Here is a 21,271-nt window from a genome sequence, read left to right on the forward strand (position 1 = left end):
TAGCTTTTTATGTTTACTTTTGGCTCTTTGGACAGGACAAGAACACATGGTTCAAGGAGCCTGTAAGTACTTTTGTTTCTGTTGTCTATTGGTCTTTATTTCTCTGTATTATATCATTATTCGCTAAGTAAGAGAATTTCAAAATGAGGCACCAAAAGGTGCCAACTCAAAATAGAGTTGGAAGCTACAAAGAGAGCTTATCAAGACCAAGCATTTACATCTAAGATTATAACCCCTATATGCCAAAAGTGTGGAAGTTACAATTTTCAGTAAGTGTTTGGACCAAGGACACTTTCCCCTTGTTCTGTTCTTTTTAACCAGCCAAATAACAGAAAGATGATAATTGACTTTGATATATTATGTTGTTGATTGTGGTGCTAAAAGAGAAACAAATATAGAATTGACTATGATTTAGCATGGGAGTATCTTGTTGCCAAGAGACTAAAGCTTCCAATTGGCCCAAACTCTCTTTCTTTTCTTTTTGAATGGGCTGGGGATGTACCTTACATGTCAGATTGATGGTGTCATACACTGTTTTCAGCCTTTTGAAGAAAGAATGCAGACTGCATGCAAGGAAGGAACACTTGTTCTGCTTCGAAATTTGGATCCAACTTATGTCTCGACTGAAGTTGAGGTAATCCCCATTAATGCAAACTTGGAAAAACTTTTAGATGAGTTTCGTTCAAGCAGCTAGTCACAGCTCATTTCATCAGAGAAGCTTGTCTGGCTGGCCAAACAATTAGCATCCTACATATTATAAAGATCTTTTGCTAGTAGCACGAAATAACTATGAAGATCCTTTGCTTGAGCTTGACAAAGTAAACTGGTACAAATTTGTCCAGTTCCGAATGCTGTTACTAATAGGAAACTAAGGCACTTCTAAATTGGTTATTATAGAATTTCCATCTCTTTGTCAAGAGGGAGCTCTAAATTAAACCACTTTGTCAGTCTGTTACCTTACGTAGGAAAATACTGGTATGAGGTTTCTTAATAACTCAGGTGTTCCCGAATATGCATCGGTAATTCGGCATTTGGTATGATTGGGATCTTTTAAGTTTGATTTGGGCCTTATTTGATATTACTCCTCTTGCTAAAGCCACCATGCTAGCCGATGTTTCTCAAGTCACTATGTACTTTTAAGGTTCTTTCCCATGATATATTCTTGCTTCCAAAGCATGTGGTCTAGCTAGTGGAACAATTTTTCGGGGAGTACTATCCATTGGGGAGTTCCCGTTCTTCTAAATGTCGTATCAAAGCCCTGTGGCCTAGTGATTTTTTCTTTGTCTGGATTATTCCCACTGCAGTTCATCACTACAATAGTGTTATAACTTACAGGATATAATTTGGCAAGGCTTGGAGGAGAAATGCTCAGCAAAGATGCTTTCGCAGACTACAACTTCTAGCCCTCACTATGGTAAGAAATGCACAGAAATACCTGATTTTGTTGTATTATTTTTCACTTGCAATATCACACTTGGGTTAAATGATTCGACACTCTGAGATGTAGTTGTGATGTGACCCTGATGACTGGAATTTCCAGTCACCCTTATATAGGGCGTTTCTGGATCGACTTTTTCTTTTTCTTTTTGCTTAATCAGGATCTTGCAGCTCAAGTTCTTCTACTTTATTTTAATCTGGAACACCTGAAACCTTCTTCATATATAAAAGTTGACACAGAAGATTCACATATTACTTTTTAATAATTTTCTAAATGTAGTTAATATTTAAATTTTAGCGGGAAAGCAAAAAAGTATGTTTTGCTTTTGATTAATTGTAAGCAAACATGCCTTTAATAATACTGAGTTACTATGCTTGGATGATAAAGGATTCTCATACATGAGGACGGTATCATGGTTGTTGGTGAAAAAAACTACGTTGGGAAAATGCTGGATTATACAGCTGCAAGTTGTTCTATGGTTTTACCTATTTGCCTTTCTATGGCCAATTTATATTTTATATTAGTCATCATGCATCTAGTTGAGCGGGGTTATTGGCAAGCAGAATGTTTGACGGGCTGTGGAGTGTTGTGGTTTGGATCTTAACTTTTGTTTTGTCGGACCACTCTGATAGAAAAATTTATTCCAAATTGAATTTAAGATCAGCAGATTAATGATACATATCGCATTCTCTCTCTCTCTCTCTCTCTCCCCTTCGCGCAACGCTCACGCTGTTGTCCCTGGTTGGCCTCTCTTCATCCTCCTCTTAGTTGTGTTAGCTTCTTTTTGTTTTTTGTTTTCTCTTGCCTTCAATTTTCGGGCAGCATTCTCATTTAAGTTATCCACTGTCTATGTTACTGTTGCTTTTGCTGTACCCTGCCCTTCTAATCATAAAATATTTGTGTACATTTTCTGGTTTATTGTCATCAAGCTACCTTTAGCAGAGAGCTAGTTTCCTGAGTTCAGAGTGAAGGGAGGTTATGTATATGGGCTGCATTTATCGAGCAAATAGACGGGTACGTCACTGTGGAGGGCCAATTTCTGATTTTGTTTTTAAAGGACTGAAGAGGTTCAATCAAAGATAATTGTGCACAGGTGTACTTGATTAAGTGGTGGAGTTGCAAGGTGGAGTGCTTGGTTTGTTGAGGCGTGAAAATAAAAATTGCTGTTGTTCTTGAAAGATACAGGCATGGACAGATATTAATTTTGATGGATGCAAGTTGTTGGAGTTCTAGACAGATAATCATGTTAGAGGGATTTTGTTGCAGGATGTGGGTAGTTACTTCATGAGAAGATTTGGTCATTTCAAAGGCCAATAACAAGTTCAATAAAACAAGGATTGTGTGGGTTGGGCTGATAACACAGGGATGCGGAAGTTTGGACTGCTTATATTGTCATTTTCTGGCAGGTGCATATTCAGGGATTTTGTTTAAAGCTCTCCTTAGTTTCATTTGGATTTTGCTAGAGATCTGTGCGGTAATCATGGAGGTGAACATGTTCTAGATTTAGCTAAGTGTTTTCAGCAATGTGTGGAGACACAAGTCTTATCTCGAACTTACTCCCGAAAATAGCCAACTCTAGGTAATCGCGGTCGTGCTTTAGATTCTCGTTCATTAGTGATTATGATGGATCTTGCTTTGGGTGAATTATCAAATGAGAAGTCCCAGTCATCTGTCTCTTGAGAGTGGGGATTGAGCTTCAAGTTACTTGTTGGATCCAAGTCAAGGATTGTTGGGGGATGATGGATGTATTTAATATTCCTCTGTTAAGAAGGAGGATGGGGAAGACCTCTTCGCTTTGTGATGGTGTTCTCCCTGTTTCTCAAGGTTATGAATCTTTGGATGGTGTGGGCAGAATCGATCCACAGAAGATTCCCGAGAGAAATTGCTATTGCATATCATCTTCTCTCCTGCTTATGTGTTGTGATTTCCTGGTGAATAGGCACGAATCTTGAAGAATCTTTTTTTGGATTTTCCACCTTCAAAGTTAGTTCTTTGATGTTGCCAATCTCCTTTTCTGGATGTTATTTAACTTGTTTGAAAGTATGACCACAAAAGGGTCAACTGCTTTATTGGATTATTTTCTTCATTTATTGACAAAGTAGTGTTCCAACCGTGATGAATGAAACTTGAATGGATCTCAAGGCAACAGGTCTCCTTGTATCGACACTTGCAAATGACACTGAGGATTGTAAATTATGCTGTAGAAAACAGCACGAGTTATTTTAACGTATAGCAATGGTGCAGAACATTCCGGCAGTCACTTAATGCTCTCTCGTAGCTTTCAGTAACTGTAAAATGGAAATGTATAATCTGTTTTCTACAATTTTGTCCTTTGAGCATCTAACTTTTGATTTGATGTTGGATTAGTTGTGGTATTCCCAAAGTGGGAGCATCGCTTACAGGTCTCCCACAAGCAGGCAGTATATATAGATATTTCTTATACTGCTTTTTAGATGCTAGCTTTTACGACATTTTATTTTTGACAAGATCATTTGATTTTGAACTAATAATATCAGTTTCATGAGGGAAGATCGCTTTTGGTCAGGTCTAGATTCATAGCACTGTCGGTACAAATAGTTACGCGACCATATTTACTCAAAAACAAGTGTTTAGTTTGGCTCAATCAGTTCATGCTATATCAATTTTGAACCGAACGCTTTGGTTTGATGACCCTCGTTTAGAGTTTGGTTTGGTATGTATAGCGATTTTCTTTCGGTTTTTTTTTAATTCGTACTTTTAATAGAGACGAAATAAGGCGAGAACATCCCTTCCATATAAACTTTTTATTGGTATAGTTGTACTTTACAACTATCCATTAGCTCATTGCAGTTTTTTAATTTTGGATGGTAAATTTTGTAAATTTCTTCTGTTAACGATGCTTCATGCGCATGCTTGCTTACTTTTGACAATGTGAATTGTGAGATAGGTCAAGCTTTTGTGATATTCAAAACAAAGGAAGCAGCAAAGAGAGCCATCAAAGAATTAGATACTGGATGCTTGGTGCTACCTGATGGAAGGTATGTGTGAAGATGGTCATTTTATTTAGGTTCTGTCTCCTTTTTTTTTTCTTTTATCTTTTTCCCGTTTTACAAGTCTGAATTTTAATAGGCGCCACATTGTGTGAAAGGACAAAATGTTAATTTATTAATGTTACTCACACCAAACTTTTATTAATACATCCATAGTAAATAACATGGCTGCCGATGCAGCATGTGCCATGTCTTTTAGTATGTGTAGAGTCAGCAAGGAGGATAAAGAGTAGAATAAGGAAACGAAGTGCTAATTGGGCAAGAAGAATTGAAGGAAAATGATGTTTCCTTTTCTACTATTCCTACTTCCTGAGATTCTAGATTGGAAAATCCTTGCTTCTTTGAGATAAAATTCACTTTGGAGACTCTTTTGAGAAAACGGCTGCAGTTCAGGGGACTTTTTGAAATTTTCCCTTAATATGAGAAGCGAAATGGACTTGATGCTTTTTAATTCAACTTGTTGAAATTCTCCATATATAGAGAACACATCTTAAAGCAGGGTTAAGTTTCATTAACCAAAAAATTTGTGATTTACTTCCCATGCAAAAAGTTAGGTTAGCTAGCACTAATTGAAAGTTTATGGAAATCATGGTACCGTTCTAACCAATGACCTGTTCTTTATTTTTGTTTAAAGTCCAGTTCTTATTGTCTACAACTTGTTGAAAAAGTGTCATTGCGCTTCAATTGTCTTGCAACTTAGGAAGGGCAAATGCTAGAATAGGAAACATGATTTTCCTTTAATTGATTTTTCCTTATTGGTCTATTGTTTCCTTTGTCTACTCTTTGTCGTTACTTACAGCAGCTTAAAATAGATGCATGCTAACCTTTTGCTGAAAATATTGGAAAAAGGAGTTTGTGCACTAACATTTGCCATAAAGCTGTCGAGCCATGACAGATGAGATGCAATAGAACATAAATACAGTTACTTTGATATAATTGGCTACTTTAGGTTTCCCCTCTGGTCTATTCTCGTTAATTGTTTCTGTGAACATGGTAGCTTAATATTCCGTACATGTTCTGACTCTACACATACTATGTTACATGGTTGCACATAGGATTCCTGTCACATAAGATTTATCCTTGAATAAATGTTTGGTCCTTGTAGTGGTACTCTATGTTAATACTAGCTCTAAACATATCGGTGGATCGAGTGGTTGGGGCAATATGGAAATATTAGATTCTGGCATAACTTAAGTTGATAGAAATTACCTGGGGACTTGAAAGTGCAGATTACTTGGTTGACCAATTTAGGTCTTGATCAGGTGGTCTTCTTTGTTTCCCCATGCAATTTGGAAGACCGGTTGACAAATGTACCTTCTTTACAAGTTTATCTCGAAGTTCTTTTTTTTAGCTATTTTACTCATTAACAAGGGGCAAAAGGGTGACAGGAGCTGCTTCTGACCTTGTGCTGCGACAATATGCTTTTGTGTATTTTCGATGTTTATAATTCTCTCTCTCTCTCTCTCTCTCTCTCTCTCTCTCTCTCTCTCTCTCTCTCTCTCTCTCTCTCTCTCTCTCTCTCTCTCTCTGTGCTTTAAAAAATTTCCCAGACCTCTTGTCGGCTGTGTCGAGACTCCTTGCTCTCCTGGAAAGCAGTCAACATTTTACGGCCATCTATCAATTAGTAATCCAAAGCAGTCACAGACTCGGGGGATGGTATGTTCTCTTTTGTCCACTTTCTCCCTTTCCTTCATTATCACGTTCCTGACTGGGTACAGTTGGACCTTTCTTTATATTTGTGGCTCTTTTGCCATTCTTGCAAGCAGAAAGAAGCTGTATCTACTTCGCATTGTTCACAGCCCAACACCATAGTATATGATATGGCAATGGAGTGGTGTTTGCTGCAACAAAGATCAGATTTTTTGTTGGACAAGTTATATAAGGTTTGTATTTTCCAATTTTCTGGATAAGATGATTTCTCACCCTAGTATTTCTGACGGTAACTGTTTTTTGGTGTATCCTACTGATCATGTGGAAACTGCTGCTGCTGAATTTTTGTTTCCCTTTGTTTTAGCAACAAGGGGTGGAATTGAGAAAAATCAAGGCCCATTTGAAGTCCAAGTGAAGTATAGCACCGATCGGCACCTGAATAGGCAATTAGGGTTCAAACAAAGCAAAGGTTTACATTCAGACTCTTGTGAACATTTTCGCCTCAAATGTTGCTTTACAGGTGACAATTTACTTTCAGTGGCATTGTCTTTTTGCCCTTAAATTTAAAGGGACCGTTTCTACTGGGCAATGCGCCTTTTGTTCTTGGTTCTAGACGTATATGTTGGTGTCCCACTGTCTGTTTGCACTTATTGTCTTATTCCCTGATAACTTATCCAAACCGATGTATATAAGATACAATTTGCTCAAGCAAGACAGCAGCTTATTTTTCCCCTCTATTTCAATTCTGCTCGCTAGAGCTTTTACTTTGAGGCCCCTCTCTAGCTCAAAATTGACCTCGAAGTGCCACGCTTCCCTTTCAAAATTCTATTCGAACTTTCTTTGCTTTGAAAACTACGAGTTTTCAGAATTTTACTGTTAAGTATGACATTAACCCGATGTTCAATATTATCACCAGCATGATTTGCATGATTCGAGTGCCCTTTATCCTCAAACTGTTGTTTGATGGGTCAGTTGCTCTTTTGTAATTGTCCAGAGTAGAAGCAGAGGAGATTTTTTGGGATCAGCATTTCTGCATCTTCAAGATTTAGGTGGATTTTGGTAAGAGGCAAATGTACAAACGTGTTTGGCCATCTGATTGCAGGGATACTGGGGAATTTGGCCAGAAACCAATTAATCTGGCAACACAAACCCGGTTCCGGGCTTTTGAATACCAAACCTTTCGCTTCTTTCTCCTATGTTTTCGATTACGTAGATGTGTATATGTTTATAGTCTACTCTTCCCGCCTCTTCTTTTAGTGCCGGTTGTTTAACTGTTCTTCTCCACCCGAGTCATTTTCATGAGAGTGATTCTTGGAATCCCTCAGAACCATTCCTTGAAGGATTGGCGGCAGTTGAGGCTACAACAGAAATAGATATCACCGGAGTTCCGGAGTTACTACATTTTACGTAGCATCATGAGAAAATATGCTTGGTTGACGTGCTTATGTCGTGGATTGACTAAAGCTCCTTTACATGTTGCTGTCCGAATTGGCTGTAGTTGTCCGAGTGCTGTGGTTTCTAGTACGTTGCTTTTCAGGAAAATTGTCCAAAAAATTCTAAAATTTAGGTGACCGATTGATTATGAAATTTTTAATAATGCCAGCTTAGTCCTAAAACTTTTGATGGTTTGTCAATAAAGCTCTTCGATTAAATTTGTTCGGAAATTGCTGAGATAGATGTGATCATCTTAAGTGATATCGCTGATGTTCGCAATTTTTGTAAATTTATTTAGTTTTTGTTTTCTATTTTTTTATTTTATTTTTTGAAACCTTAAGGGCCGGCAGTAAAAGAAGAAAAAGAAAAGAAAATAGAGAAGAAAAGGAAAAAATGAAAAAAATTGAAAATTTTGCCAAAATTATCCACATTAGCAGCAAAAGCTAGTTTGGCTTTACACGTAGAAAGGCAGGTGTCCACAGCAGCGATTTTCAGTCAAATTGATCGAAAGGATTTATTTTGGTAAATTGATAAAATTTTTAAGATTAAATTGGTATAATTAAAAGATTGAATATTGAATTGATTGCCATGTAATAGATATAATTATTTTTGTACAATTATCCCACTGCTTTTCGGGTGTTGTCAAAAGAGTGAACCTATTGATATATTCAAGATGCGTTTTGATAGCATCTCCCGCGCAATCGAAAAGTCATTGAAAGATTATACGTCCAAGCTTAGAATATCCCATTTTTACTATGAAGTGGTTTCATGACCCTAGTTGCAAATTACTATGATGGGTGAGTTCATCCAAAATATAAACTCGAGTCAGAAAACTTCTAAAATTTAGATGGATTAAATCAAATCTTAGAAAGAAGAAATACAACATTCAAAGTCGAACTTGAAGGGGTTCGACCAAATGGACGAAAAAATAATCATAACGGCTATACACAAAGCTCAAAGAAGAAAATTTATATCAATGTACAATGTGGTCTTTAAAGATACCTAAACTTTTAAATTATTCGATGTGGTTCCTAAACTTTTGATGCATGTTCAATTTAGTCCATGAGCTATATGAAATATTTAATATTGTCCCTAAACTTAAATGAATGGAAAGACAACATTCAACATTTCATATAGTCTGGGAATTAAATTGAATATGTACCAAAAGTTCAATGAAAACATTGAACAAATTAAAAGTTTAGATACCACGTTACACATTAGAATAAAGTACATAGACAAATTAAAATTTTAGGGATCACATTATATATTAGTTCACAGTTCAGGGAACATTTATGTCACTATCCCTTTTTTTTTCGAAAAAACTATCACTTGTATTGCTTACGAAAATAAATTCACGCAAGATATTTTCATTGTCTACGAAAATGCTTAGACATAAATTATTATCGATAATGAAAAATATTTTTCATCGACTAATTATTTCAAGCTATTATTTTTCGAAAAATATTTTTTAAAGTCATTCATTATTCGCGAACCAAACAAGTCCGATTTTAAGATAAAATTATGCCCGATATTATTATTGCCGCACGGAAAATTTCATTATATAATCCTTTTCAGGTGGTCACCACCACACCGCCATGCTCTCACTCCCTCGTCATCGTCAGCACGTTCGTCCTCATAAGCGGACCAGCCAAAACCCTAATTTCGTCGTCCCCTGTTTCGCCAAGCGCGTTTCCCCTGTTGTTGATTTGTGTTGCAGATACGCGAAGCACCGACCGGTGATCCTCGCGCACGCATCTCGAGGCGCGCGAGCGACGATCGGAGGAAGAAATCGCGATCGATCGATCGTTCGTCTGTGATCCATGGAGAAGGAGCGGGTGAGGAAACGACCTCGGCTCACCTGGGACGTCCCGCCGGCGGTATCGGAGGTTCGTTGAGGTTAAGCGGGTCGTGTGGGTGTGGGGTGGTTGCGGGGGGGAGCTAGGGTTTCTGGCTTAAAGGACGGATTTTTGAGGTTTCTGATGGGGGGAATGGAATCGTCTTTTTTGTAGGCGCGAGACCAATCTGGTTTGGCGGGTGATCAGGTGGCGGAACGGCACCCGTCGCCTCCGAAGAGGGACGACGACCGTGAAGGGCATTACGTGTTCAATCTCGGCGAGAACCTCACTCCAAGATGTATGTTTTTTCCCGGAATTCTGATGTCCGTTTGTCCGCGCCGCGTTTTTGCCGTGACCGTGATTTGTTCCTTTGGTTTATGTCTGTTGGGTTTGGCTTCTTATCTTTTTGGAGCTTTGGTTGGAGGAGTTTTGCTCATTCGACAATGCATGGGTTTTTTCGTGTGTTTGTGCTTGTTTTGCTTGCGAGAAAGTTGTTGTCTGCGTCTTTCATTCTGTCGTCTCGTCTTTTCGTTGTGTTGAGGTAGATGAGGCAGGCAAAACCACTTGTCTGTCATTTTGGCCCTTTTGGGTATTGTAAACTGAGGTCTCAGGGTCTGTTCTGTTGTCATCCGAGGTCCTCAGTTTGTTGATTCTGTGATTTGTGTCGTAATATCTGCTTTTGAATTCAATTTGGCTAAGTTCTGGCTTTTGTGTTTTTGGATTGCTTTTCTTTACATGGAATAATCGGGCACCCTTGAAAGGATGTTTGATATATTTGTCGGAGGCCTTCTTAGGTTTGATCTGTATGTTGTGTCATCACTACATATCTATCTGCGATTCAAGCAACTTTTTTCAAATTATGTCTCGAGTTTTATTTTATTTTATGGACCTCTGGCTGGCATACTTGTACTGAATCTGGAGTTAACTCTTTTATTCGGTGGCATTGTCTCTTAGTGGGTTTATCCTAACTTCACATGCAATTTTAATGTGCAACAGATAAAATACTCAGCAAGATGGGTGAAGGTTAGCCTGTCAAGAGCTCCTGCTGTCCTCAAGATATTTGTTATTGAGATTCTGCTTGCATCGTTCAACATTGTGCTAGTGCTGTAGGCACATTTGGGCGTGTCTTGGAATGTTGGGATCGCCAAACACAAGAATATGTGGCTGTTAAGGTTGTCCGAAGTATAAGGAAGTATCGCGATGCAGCAATGATTGAAGTGGAGATACTTCAACTCATTGCCAAGAATGATAGGGGCAGCTCTCGGTATTATTTATGTGGTTTTGGCTTCTTGAATTGCCGGATCAGATAACATGGTCTAATTATGCATCTTAATTGCTCTGGGCAGCTGTGTTCAAATTCGGAATTGGTTTGATTACCGCAATCACATATGCATAGTGAGTAATCCAACAAACTTCTGCTGTTGTTATGGCTAATTTTGTTCTGTCCCCATGAAATATCTCTTGAAACACTCTTTTTAACGTCGAAGCTGTGTTCTAACTCTTTAAGTTTAACCACAATTATAACTTAGGTTGGTGATTTTTGTGTCCACGTGCTGATATTCAACTTGGCATCTGGTTGAACCTGCCATTCTCTTCTGCTAGTAGTTTGTAAATAACCATATTCATTCAATCGGAAACTAAACAGAAACCCTTTTGTTGGATGCATTTGAATGGTGTTATCAGGTGTTTGAGAAGCTTGGACCAAGCTTATATGATATTCTAAAGAGAAATAGATATCATCCATTTCCTGTGGATCTTGTTCGAGAATTTGGACGTCAGCTTTTGGAATCTGTAGCATGTCTGTGGATTATTCTTGGCTTTTGTTTTAGTTTCTTGTTCCAGTATTGTTCTCATAAACATTCCTCTCAGACCTCACCTGGTTATTTCGCCGGGTTTATGCTTTTTCATTCCTGCTGTATGTGACTTAGTGTCTATGCTTTATTGCTTTGAGCAGATATGCATGATTTGCGCTTAATTCACACTGACCTGAAGCCCGAAAATATACTTCTTGAATCTTCTGAATCTGTTAAGATTCCTAATCTTAAGGTACATGATCTCTTGCAAATTGGAAATTTTGCCATAATTAGGATAATTCTCTTTTATAAAAATTGTTGGATCATACAGAGGACGAACTCAGGTGCGATGCAGTATCGGTGCTTGCCCAAGTCTAGTGCCATTAAGGTGATTGATTTTGGTAGTACTGCGTATGATAATCAAAATCATAGCTCCATCGTTTCTACGAGGCATTACCGAGCACCGGAGGTTATCCTAGGTAACTAGCCACCCAACACATTAAAACCTTGTGAACATTAGCACATATAAATGTGTTTCCCCTGCTGTACTTGATTACCTTTGTAGGTTTATGTGTTCTGTTATAATAAAGATTATCTAATTATTTGATGTTGGTCTAGAAACTTCTAAATCTGTTATCTAAAGATATTTGATGTTGGTATAGAGGCTGTTAAATTCGATCCTGTTGATGTCTTATTGGAAGAATATAATATGTAGTAGCGACTGTTGTAATGAAGGAAATTTACAACACAGTGACTATTGGGTTCCTTGTAAGAGCTCTGGTTGGGAGTGTTCTCGATGTTGATGTTTGGGGAAGTTGCTGGGCTCAGGGATGTAGTGTTGCGGTTCATTGGTGAATGGCAAGTCGTCTTTCTTTTCCCAATCGTAGTAGATATTCAATTTATTGATGTTTACTAATCTGTCGTGTATTGCCTGATTGAATGGATGATGGAGTTATATGATTGGGAGAATGGATTCTATTGAGTGGTCTAGGGAGTTATTAATTTTTCCTTTCTTACCATTTATTGCTTTGGACTTTTTCCAAGTACCTATGTCCTAGCATGTGGAAAGTTGTCTCTTGGATTGTGATGAGGAGCTCTATAGAACTGATATAAAGTGGAAAGAAAGTTAAGATTAGGTCGACTTACATAGTGGAAGAATTGGCTATAAGATGGACATAGTTCTCTCTTCATGAGATTCGCCACTGCAGCTGGAGGTCTACTTGATAAGTATTGGGTCAGTTTAATCAGCACAATGATTGTTGATGTTTCTTCGACTTTGTGGAGTTAATGGTTAGCTTCACATTTTAACTCTGAGTCAACAAGGTCTTTTTTATGCCTGAGCAGTTTGTGCTGAGTTGTTTTTGTGGGTCAGGATTCTGCTTGTATGTTTGTGGTTATCCAAATAAGGTTGACTGGTTCAGCTGCCATTATAGTTTGTCAACAATTTTAACACTCACTTTTATTTCTTTTTTTTTGTTTTTGTGTCTTTTACAGGTTTAGGATGGAGTTATCCTTGTGATTTATGGAGTGTTGGATGCATACTAATTGAACTATGCACGGTTAGTCTTGTTGTTCCAATTGTAGCTCAGATATCAAGTCTAGTGGAGGAAGTCCTTTAAATTGGACCTGTGTTCTCAGGGGGAAGCTTTATTTCAAACCCATGAAAATCTCGAGCATTTGGCAATGATGGAGAGGGTGTTGGGACCTCTACCGGAGCATATGATTAGAGGAGCCAAGTAAGTTCCTTATAACATTTTTTTAAATTGTATATTTGTAGTCTCATTTGATTTAATTGTTCAATGGCAAATGTGTCTTTAGATGTCAATTTTTCCCCTGCTAAGAAATAACTTGTACATCAAAAAATGTTTTTTGATGTTTATCCTATTTTTAAAATTAATATTCTTCTCATTTACATTGGCAGTCGGGGCGCCGAAAAGTATTTTAGACGAGGATCACGTCTAAATTGGCCTGAAGGGGCAGTTTCAAGGGAGAGTATTAGAGCTGTGAAAAAACTCGACTTTTTACAGGTTTTTGCTTTGTTGTCCATTCTTCTTGGAGTTGTAAATATTGATTTATTGATTTCCACTGATGGAAATTTTGCATGGTTTTTGCTAATTTTGTTAATTGTACCGTGGCAGAACCTTGTATCTCAAAATGCGGACTCCTCAAGATCTTCTCTCACCAATTTGTTGCGAGGTTTGTTGAAGTACAATCCATCAGAACGGCTCACTGCTCATGAAGCCCTAAATCACCCCTTTTTCAAGGATATGGCCTGAGGTGTGTCGCCGCCGGTGTTTTACATGAAAGCAGCTCAGACTAAGGAGTTTTCCCTGTGCATATCTGAAAACTGGTTGGTCTGGAAGGGAAAAGGAACCAAGGAGGCGGTTGCACCGGCTATGTAACATTGTGTGTCTGATGTGCGTCTTTCCTATGGCTGAGGCCTAGAAGAAAACTCCCTCTTTTCTAATGGGGGAAAAGGCTGTGCTGTAGAAGCATAGAATTTTGATCAGGAAGTCATATTAAAGGCCGTCAGAAAGATAACCATGACTAGTTCTAATCCACGGAGTCAATTTAACAGAAACCTTCTTGTAATCGTTTATGTGAAGAGTAGTTGCCGCGGAATGAAGTACATTGTGGTCAAGCCTGGTCCTGAATTATACTCAAATAGGTTCAACTTCATTGGGGCGGAGTGACAAGTCGAGATTGAGTGGAAATGCTATCGGTAACAGGTAGGGTTCGTGAGTAACTGGCGATGTCACGGAAGTATAATATGTCATGGACGAATTTAGATTGCATGAGAGATGATACGAGTGTTCTAATAACATGTTTTCTCATAAATTGGGGTTAATTCCAAAAAAAAACACGAACTTTAGGTTGTGGCGTAAACTTTTTTTTGTCTTGTAAAAAAGCACAAAATTCAAGTCGAGTAACAATTTTGGTCTCAACTTTCTTTTGTCTCATGAAAAATCACTAACTTTCACCATGATCTTAAATTTAGCCTCCGTTGACTTTCTGTCTGAAGTCATTCTTGTTTGAGAAAAATTGTTATTGTGGTGAGCCTAGCGAATCTCATCCATGGTGTTTGTCGACGAGTGGTGGTCTACAGCTTCAGATTATGACAAAACGACGAACTCTGGCTAGAGAGATTCAATCTGGAGTTATTTTTAACTTGCCGATGAAGCGAAGGAAACGAACAGTTTCACCGTTATTCTTCAGGTTGTGGCTCAGAGAATAAGACAATGAATGGTGCTTTAAATTCAGTCAGTAAGTCACGTGGATTTATTACTAAAGTGAAATAGTTAAGTTGGATAATAAATGGTTTTAAGTCAATGGGAGTCAAATTTGAGATTTAAGTGAAAGTTAGTGCTTTTTTAAGCAACAAAAAAAGTTGAGGCCAGAACTGTCATTCGACCTAAAGTTGGTGTTTTTTTACGGGACAAAAAAAAGTTCGGGCCAGAATTGTCCTTCGACTTAAAGTTGATGCTTTTTTATGGGATAAAAAAAAGTTCGGGCCAAAATTGTCCATCGACCTAAAGTTGATGCTTTTTTTTTTAATTAACCCCATAAATTGTGGTCGAAGATCTCTTATTATCTTTAGATATATGGAAAAATGACATGGGCTTGAACATGAGCGTTCCGACATGTCCAACGTAAGACCCAAAATAACTAATTGTATACGGCTAAGTCATAGTGTAGTGGCATCTTGTCGTGTCTTCAATTGGACACTCCTCGAATCCACGAAAGTGTCTTTTAATTGTAAAGACATGACTGCGATAAATCAATATTTGCTAATTTCATGTCAAGATCAAGTGGGCTCTCTTGTCCTGTTATGTGATGACTTCCCACAAATTGCCTCATATTTACGCTTTACAAAATTTCACTTAGAATGCAAAGTACGTATTTTCTTACATAAATACTCAAATCAGCTAATTCTATGGTGCGACTTGTGCCATGTCTCGTTGTCTACCAACTTTCGAACTCATGACACGGGGTTCTAAGAATTTCTTGCAAATCCAATAGGATTTACAAATCGACAGTGAGAAACCACCTTTCACCGTGTCAATAAAGTTTATTTGTTAATTTCATGTCGAGATCGAGTGGGCTCTCTTGTCCTGTTATGTGATGACTTCCCACAAATTGCCTCACATATACGCTTTATAAAATTTCACTTAGAATGCAAAGTACGTATTTTGGTACATAAATACTCAAATCGGCTAATTCTGTGGTGCGACTTGTGCCATGTCTCGCTGTCTAGCAACTTTCGAACTCATGACGCGGGGTTCTAAGAATTTCTTGCAAACCCAACAGGATTTACAAATCGACAGTGAGAAATCACCTTTCACCGTGTCAACAAAGTTAAATTGACCGTAGCTCCGAGCAAGATGTCTCTCGAAAAAATCTTATCAGGCTCATTGGATGTTTATCAAAAAGAGGAAAAGGAATGGCCAATTCAATGGTGGCCACACATGTATTTGAACAAGACATGATATTGGGGAAATGGCATTGATGATCTTCTTGACCAGAGGAGAAGGACATTGCATTGGACTCAAATTATTAAAAATAATTTAAAAAGAAAAAAAGCTGTGTCAGAAATATTTGTCAGAAGTGGGATTTGAACCCACGCCCTCTTTCGAGGACCAGAACTTGAGTCTGGCGCCTTAGACCACTCGGCCATCCTGACTTCAATGAATGTGGTGCGGAATTTAATTAATGTAATGCATAACCGATGTAATTTATGATGAAAATCAACTGGAAAAGGTAATTTCCAACAAAGAGACCCAGTGAAGATGAGCCGATATTCATACGACAGCTTTCAAGAATAAAGTGGATTCCTGCTTTCTTTCTCCGGAAAATTTTGGCATTTCAATTTTTTCTGAAGCGCTCGTTTGCCCACGCATAGTTACACAAGAAGAAAAGACGATGGTATTAAGATTCGGATCAGTACGAGCAGTCTATTGTGGGAATTTGGTAAATGGAAAATATAAAAAATGAGAGAAGGGAAGATTTGACTGATCAAAGATATTCAAGCTCAACGAATTGAGGCTCGGTAGCAAGTTTCAGGTCAACTTTATAGTTCTTGATATAATCTACCAAAGAGAGCGACTTAACACCCAGGACTAGGAATCACGAGCTCACTTAGAACCTAGATGTCTTATTGGGGCTCAACACAATTCAAGTATTAACAAGCTCCCACTCAACTGCAGTTGATGCCAAAACAGGAAGTATAAACTACATGAATTATGATGAATTCAAATGGCAAATAGGCTGAACTTGAATAATTCCCTCTACGCTAAGGCAAGCGCGAAGGAGGTAGATTACCTGAAAAGCAAGAAAAACAACTTGCTGCAAAAGCAACCTATTTACACCGCTGCTGCGTGGAAGTGCTGCAGCTATCCAACAACCAAAACATCAATTTATGGTTTAGACCAAGCGGATAGGAGAGGAGTGACGGTACCCGACCATCACTCATTTGAATGTTTGTGGTTGAAGACGGTTGAAATTCAATGTGATATTGCATACATCGATTACCAAGCAACAGCCCAATCTTCTCAAAATTTTAACCCCCAAAGCCGCATGGCAGTGCATCGATTTCAATTATGCAGACCATATTACAATAGGCAAAAACCCACCCCTGACTCAATTAGCAGTAATATCATGAATAATTACTTCCCTTCCGCAGAAATTAAGAAAAGATGTCCTAAATCATTGTCCTGTCCTGGTAAGAGGGTGGTCCGGGTGGAGGCAACTTTCTCAATAGGAGTAGAAAGCATCCACAGAAAATTCTGCAAAAACTGACCCCGCCCTGCCTAGAGATAATGTGTGCAAAACGGTGCATCCTGTCATCCATGTACAAAGAGACAATTTCCTTGCTAGATCACAAAATTCAAGGAAACTAACGAGTCTATGCACATAACCTGACTCGCCTAATAGTTACATTTCGGAAGCTTCAGAGCTGTCACTGACCACAGCAGAATCCAAAATGATCTTGCTGTCTTCTAATGGGTTTTCATCGTCTGAATCTGGTATAATAGCCGAGTCTAGAGCAGAGTTTTGATTGGGTCTTTGTCTAAGCAACTTCGTCATGTGCAGTTTCCTTGTTTCCTCAACCGCATGAGCAGCAGCTCCAGCTAACCTTTTGCTCCAGCGTGGTCCAGCCACTCTATGAGCAACATGAATTTTCCTCTTTGGATGATTAATATTGGAAGGAGAATCTGTGCTCACAAGGCAGTCCTCATCCAAGTTGTTTGACCTACTGCCATCATCATCACTGCATTTTCCATCATATTCCTCATCCGTGTTGTCATTTCCAGCTTCTTCAAGCTTGTTAATCTGAGTCACAGAAACGTCATAGATATTGTTTCTATCAATCCCTTCACTTGAATGTGTATCCTCATTGTGACCATCATCCTCTTTACTAAGCTCACGGTGCTTGTACCGTCTCCTTGGATCTTCAGTAGTCAACCTCCTGAACGACAGATTATATAAATAGCTGGTGAGAGAATCTGTACTTTTTTGTATTTGGCATCGGCTCTATGAGACTGAGAATGCACATCAGCTCTGTAAGAATGAAATGTATAACCCACGCAAATGAGAAAAAACTATGCTTTGTCAGAAAATAAGTGTAGACCGCACCTACAGTCCCACTTTTCAAAAAGTAGCTCACTTCCAACTCCTACAGCAGTTTTAGCAACCAACGATATGGCAGAATTGCGATTTTTTTAGCGCAACAACATAATCGAGCATTTCTTGTCTTATCATTTCTCGACTTGCATAGCCTCTATCATTGTTCTCACTGCTTTTCTCGGCAAAAAGCTTAAAGTTTCTGAGACATTCAATGCAGACTGTGCAAAAAGCAGATAATATGTCATGCCCAGAATGGCCTTTTGCATTTATACTTCAAGAATCTAACATACTGGCTCCGCAAGCCCCTACAGTCTACACTTGTGAAGAGTGCTAGTTAGCGGTGGCCAAATGAAACACAACATGATCGTAAGGGAAAGACAATGATGGTACCAAGGATCTACAGAAACTATTTCCAGCTGCTAAACCAGTGAAAAACCCAAATCTAGATATTCCCTGGCAACACCTGACTTTAGAAGAAGAAAGTTGTAATCAATAGAGTATCAAAAGCAATTCAGAGAACAAGATCTTACTGTGTGACTTGTATAGCCTCATCAATGGCTCGATCATACTCCTCTGCACATGGAGAAAGTCTGTTTAACTTCATAAGCTAAATGACAACAAAATTTCTGCCCAGATATTGGCAAGCTAAACATGATGTTGTAATTGAAAACCCATCATACCAAATGTGTAACTTATCGGCCGACGACTTCGGCAGGATCGAGAACCAGCAACTGCATACGAACTCTTGCAATTATTTAGGAGCATCTTTTGTCTTTCTTTGCGCTTAAGAGCTCTTTCTTTGTTCTGTTTCAAAGCTAACTGATTCAGGTCCATATGATGAGAAAAAGCAAAATGTAGACAAGGGAGATAAAGTAAACATGAAACTTGGAAATCGAGTTCTTTCCAACGAAAATAGTGATAGTAACAAAAACAGAGCTGCATTTACATGAAGACCTTAGTAACACCTGCCTTTTCTATTTTCTGTAGGGCGGGTATTATATCAGATTGTATGATTCTACTAACAGCAACTTCAGCTACACCTTTGCTTGATGCAAGTTCTTCCTGTCATTGTTAGCAAGAAATGGGTGATTCGTAAAAGCTTAAAACTCCCCAAAAACTAGACTATAGAAACTACAATCATTTCCTTACCACAACTTCAGAAAACTCGTTGAGGTTAGTGGCAAGTGTTTCCCACCGAAACATTGTGGATGGTAGAGGTACAAAGCGTTTACCAGCGTTGGTAGCCTTCGACTTGGGAATACATACAGCCCTATATAGCCTGTGCCCACCAGTTGCATTTCCCTCGTACCTACATGACCATTAGAAGAAACATCAGCATTTGTCAAACCACTCATAATTAGGTTCAAAGGACACTGTTAGCAGTACCAGTAAGAAGTTCCATTTCCGTGACTAGCAAGATTTTCTTTGCGAAAACAAGATACGTGAGTTCCATCTTTAAGGGCATTGTTTATGTAAGACACTGCATCATCTTGCTGTCCAACATTAAAGTTCAGTAATGAGTTAGTAAAGCTGATAGAGAAGAAGACACTCAGAAAACTCATCTACAAAGGACAAAATTTTGTTCGGTTCAGAAATTTTTTTTGATATCAAGTGTCCACAATTCAGAAAAACAGAGTAAAAAAGCTGTGGATATTTCAATAAAATTTCCATCCAAAAGCATGCCAAGATCAGCAGATGTATAGGAAGTGAAAGGGAGAGAAAAAACATTACCATGGCTCGGAGTTCACATAGAGCTTTCAGTAAAAGTAATCGACCAACCGGATCAAGTTCTTTGTATTGAGATATTTCCTTCCTGAATACAAGGACATAAGGCTACTTAAGCCTATATGTTCGAGCTTCTAGGGAAATTAAAGCATTCAAATAGATGGCAAGTGGATAATTACCCATTAGCCACCGTTAATGGGATATTCCCCTCAGCAACCTGCAATTTGGCCAGTCTCTCATGGTCATCTACTCATTCAGGGAGAACCAGATGAAGAGAAATAGAGAACTAAAATTGACTTACCCACTGCCACCATGGATCCAATTTCTTACAAAGTACAGTCACCCATGCATCAGAACCATCCAATGCTTTGCTAGTAGGCGGAATTCCCTGCTTAGAGTAGATGTTAAGCTAAGAAAATAGCAGCAAATACTGAATGTCCAACCCATAGAAGGATGAAGAAGAAAAGTTGGCGAGTTGGGACATGGACAAGACAAGCCAGTTGCTTTATTCCACTTATCAGAATAAAAAAATGCTATGCTCTTATTCAGACTACATTGACATCACATAAGCCACAGCATTGACGAATCTTCCGGGCAAACTAGATAACAAGGTCTTGCTGACACTTCCATGACCGTTACAACTATAACCTGCTATTGAGAAAACCGTGAGTAGACCATCATAATACCTCCAAAAGAAGTTCCATCCAACATCAAAATAATCTAGATCAACTTAAGGAATGACATTCGCAGGTGCAAGTTGAATATTCAAAAAAAACTTTCATTTGAATAACAAGAGTCCAAAGAAAGCAAATTGGCTGCGCGTATTTGCAGAAAATGCGGGTCATTTTTACCTGCAGAAGTTCCTAGATTATTTTAGTCAGCCCAGCAAACTTCTTTTCAAGCAGATGCCAGCATCCAATATTCCCACCAAATATTAACCTTAAGCTCGTTTGAAATTTGTTTCCCTCATAAAAGTTAGCTTTTCGTTTCTAGTTTTGACCCCCCGAAGTCAAAATTCTAGGCTCTCTATTGAAGCAGGGATCATTTCTCTGGAAACATCACACCATCCAGATACGAAATCACAAGCACGTGTTGAGTAAAGCACTGAAGCAATGATCAGCAACAGACTGACTAAAGACAAAACCATTTCCTAGCTGAGACGACAAGCTGAATAATCATAGAAGCTACCAACATAAGCGCGGGGTCATGAATGTGTAAGAACCTTCAAGAGCTTGATGTGCAGTCGCGCAATCGAAGAGTTCGGCCTAACCAGACCTCCTTCGATCTCCTCGGCAGACAACTTGAGATCTTTCCCAATAACAGGCTCGAAAACCTGCAGGATCATCGAAATCGACGGCACGCTTCAGAGCATTTCGCTTCCTCGTTCGGGAACCAAACAAACATCATGCGTTTACCAAAAACCATAAGAATCAACGAGCGATCGAAGCGCGACACGGCCTTACGCTCAAGAAGTTGAGAACGGAGGCGAGCTCCCATTGCTCCCGCAGCTCCCGGAGGACCTCCGGGCCTATTTCTCCGCCGGTCTCGTCCAGAATCGACGGCGCCTCCTCCTCGCGGCGATCGTCGGCCTTCGTTTCGCCGGCGCCGCCGGCCGGAGCGTCGCCGGCCGGAGCGCGGCGCGGTCGGGGCATGGCGGCTCTCCGGGGGAGTAGAAAGGCCGAGCGAAAACGTCGCGACGCGACGGAGGGAGAGGTGGCGAAGATGATTTCTGAGCACGACGGT

At 39.1% G+C, this 21,271-nt stretch overlaps 3 protein-coding genes and 1 non-coding gene across 7 annotated transcripts in view; 2 read left to right on the forward strand and 2 right to left on the reverse strand.

Moving 5' to 3' along the window:
- The window catches only part of LOC115684190 (protein ANTI-SILENCING 1), a 58,803-nt gene extending 51,285 nt beyond the window's left edge, over window positions 1-7,518 (forward strand). Inside the window, exons 6-13 of one of the 4 annotated variants that reach the window (XR_008815237.1) lie at window positions 36-62; window positions 542-634; window positions 1,336-1,414; window positions 4,365-4,455; window positions 6,018-6,123; window positions 6,234-6,350; window positions 6,482-6,637; window positions 7,112-7,518. Coding sequence is in view for 1 of the 4 variants with exons in the window: in XM_056306477.1 (XP_056162452.1) it covers window positions 36-62; window positions 542-634; window positions 1,336-1,414; window positions 4,365-4,455; window positions 6,018-6,123; window positions 6,234-6,350; window positions 6,482-6,532 (564 nt within the window). In the remaining 3 variants the exon portion in view is untranslated. Of the gene's footprint in view, window positions 1-35; window positions 63-541; window positions 635-1,335; window positions 1,415-4,364; window positions 4,456-6,017; window positions 6,124-6,233; window positions 6,351-6,481; window positions 6,855-7,111 lie in introns of those variants that run through there. The other 3 variants (XR_008815238.1, XR_008815239.1, XM_056306477.1) reach the window with 3 other exon arrangements.
- Window positions 7,519-9,132: 1,614 nt separating this feature from the next.
- LOC115684192 (serine/threonine-protein kinase AFC3) lies at window positions 9,133-13,820 on the forward strand. Its single transcript, XM_030608894.2, has 12 exons — window positions 9,133-9,437; window positions 9,561-9,684; window positions 10,383-10,409; window positions 10,497-10,650; window positions 10,733-10,781; window positions 11,070-11,184; window positions 11,341-11,432; window positions 11,511-11,658; window positions 12,674-12,738; window positions 12,818-12,915; window positions 13,101-13,206; window positions 13,318-13,820. Exons 1-12 carry the CDS (start codon window positions 9,372-9,374, stop codon window positions 13,453-13,455), a joined length of 1,182 nt encoding a protein of 393 aa, XP_030464754.1. The 5' UTR covers window positions 9,133-9,371; the 3' UTR covers window positions 13,456-13,820.
- Window positions 13,821-15,776: 1,956 nt separating this feature from the next.
- Window positions 15,777-15,860, reverse strand: TRNAL-CAA (transfer RNA leucine (anticodon CAA)). Its single transcript has one exon. It is a non-coding gene; the product is annotated as a tRNA-Leu (tRNA).
- Window positions 15,861-16,673: 813 nt separating this feature from the next.
- On the reverse strand, window positions 16,674-21,271 carry LOC115684191 (DDT domain-containing protein DDR4). Its single transcript, XM_030608892.2, has 11 exons — window positions 20,992-21,271; window positions 20,751-20,861; window positions 19,830-19,916; window positions 19,708-19,745; window positions 19,535-19,616; window positions 19,190-19,296; window positions 18,953-19,112; window positions 18,773-18,865; window positions 18,484-18,607; window positions 18,334-18,376; window positions 16,674-17,645 (listed from the first exon to the last, which is right to left on the reverse strand). The coding sequence occupies exons 1-11, from the start codon at window positions 21,178-21,180 to the stop codon at window positions 17,111-17,113; spliced, it is 1,569 nt and encodes a 522-aa protein (XP_030464752.1). The 5' UTR covers window positions 21,181-21,271; the 3' UTR covers window positions 16,674-17,110.

The sequence above is a fragment of the Syzygium oleosum genome, unplaced genomic scaffold (genome assembly GCF_021117445.2).
Source record: "Syzygium oleosum isolate NSW1041296 unplaced genomic scaffold, Sole_v2.1 Sole_v2.44, whole genome shotgun sequence".
NCBI classification, from domain to species: Eukaryota; Viridiplantae; Streptophyta; class Magnoliopsida; order Myrtales; family Myrtaceae; genus Syzygium; species Syzygium oleosum.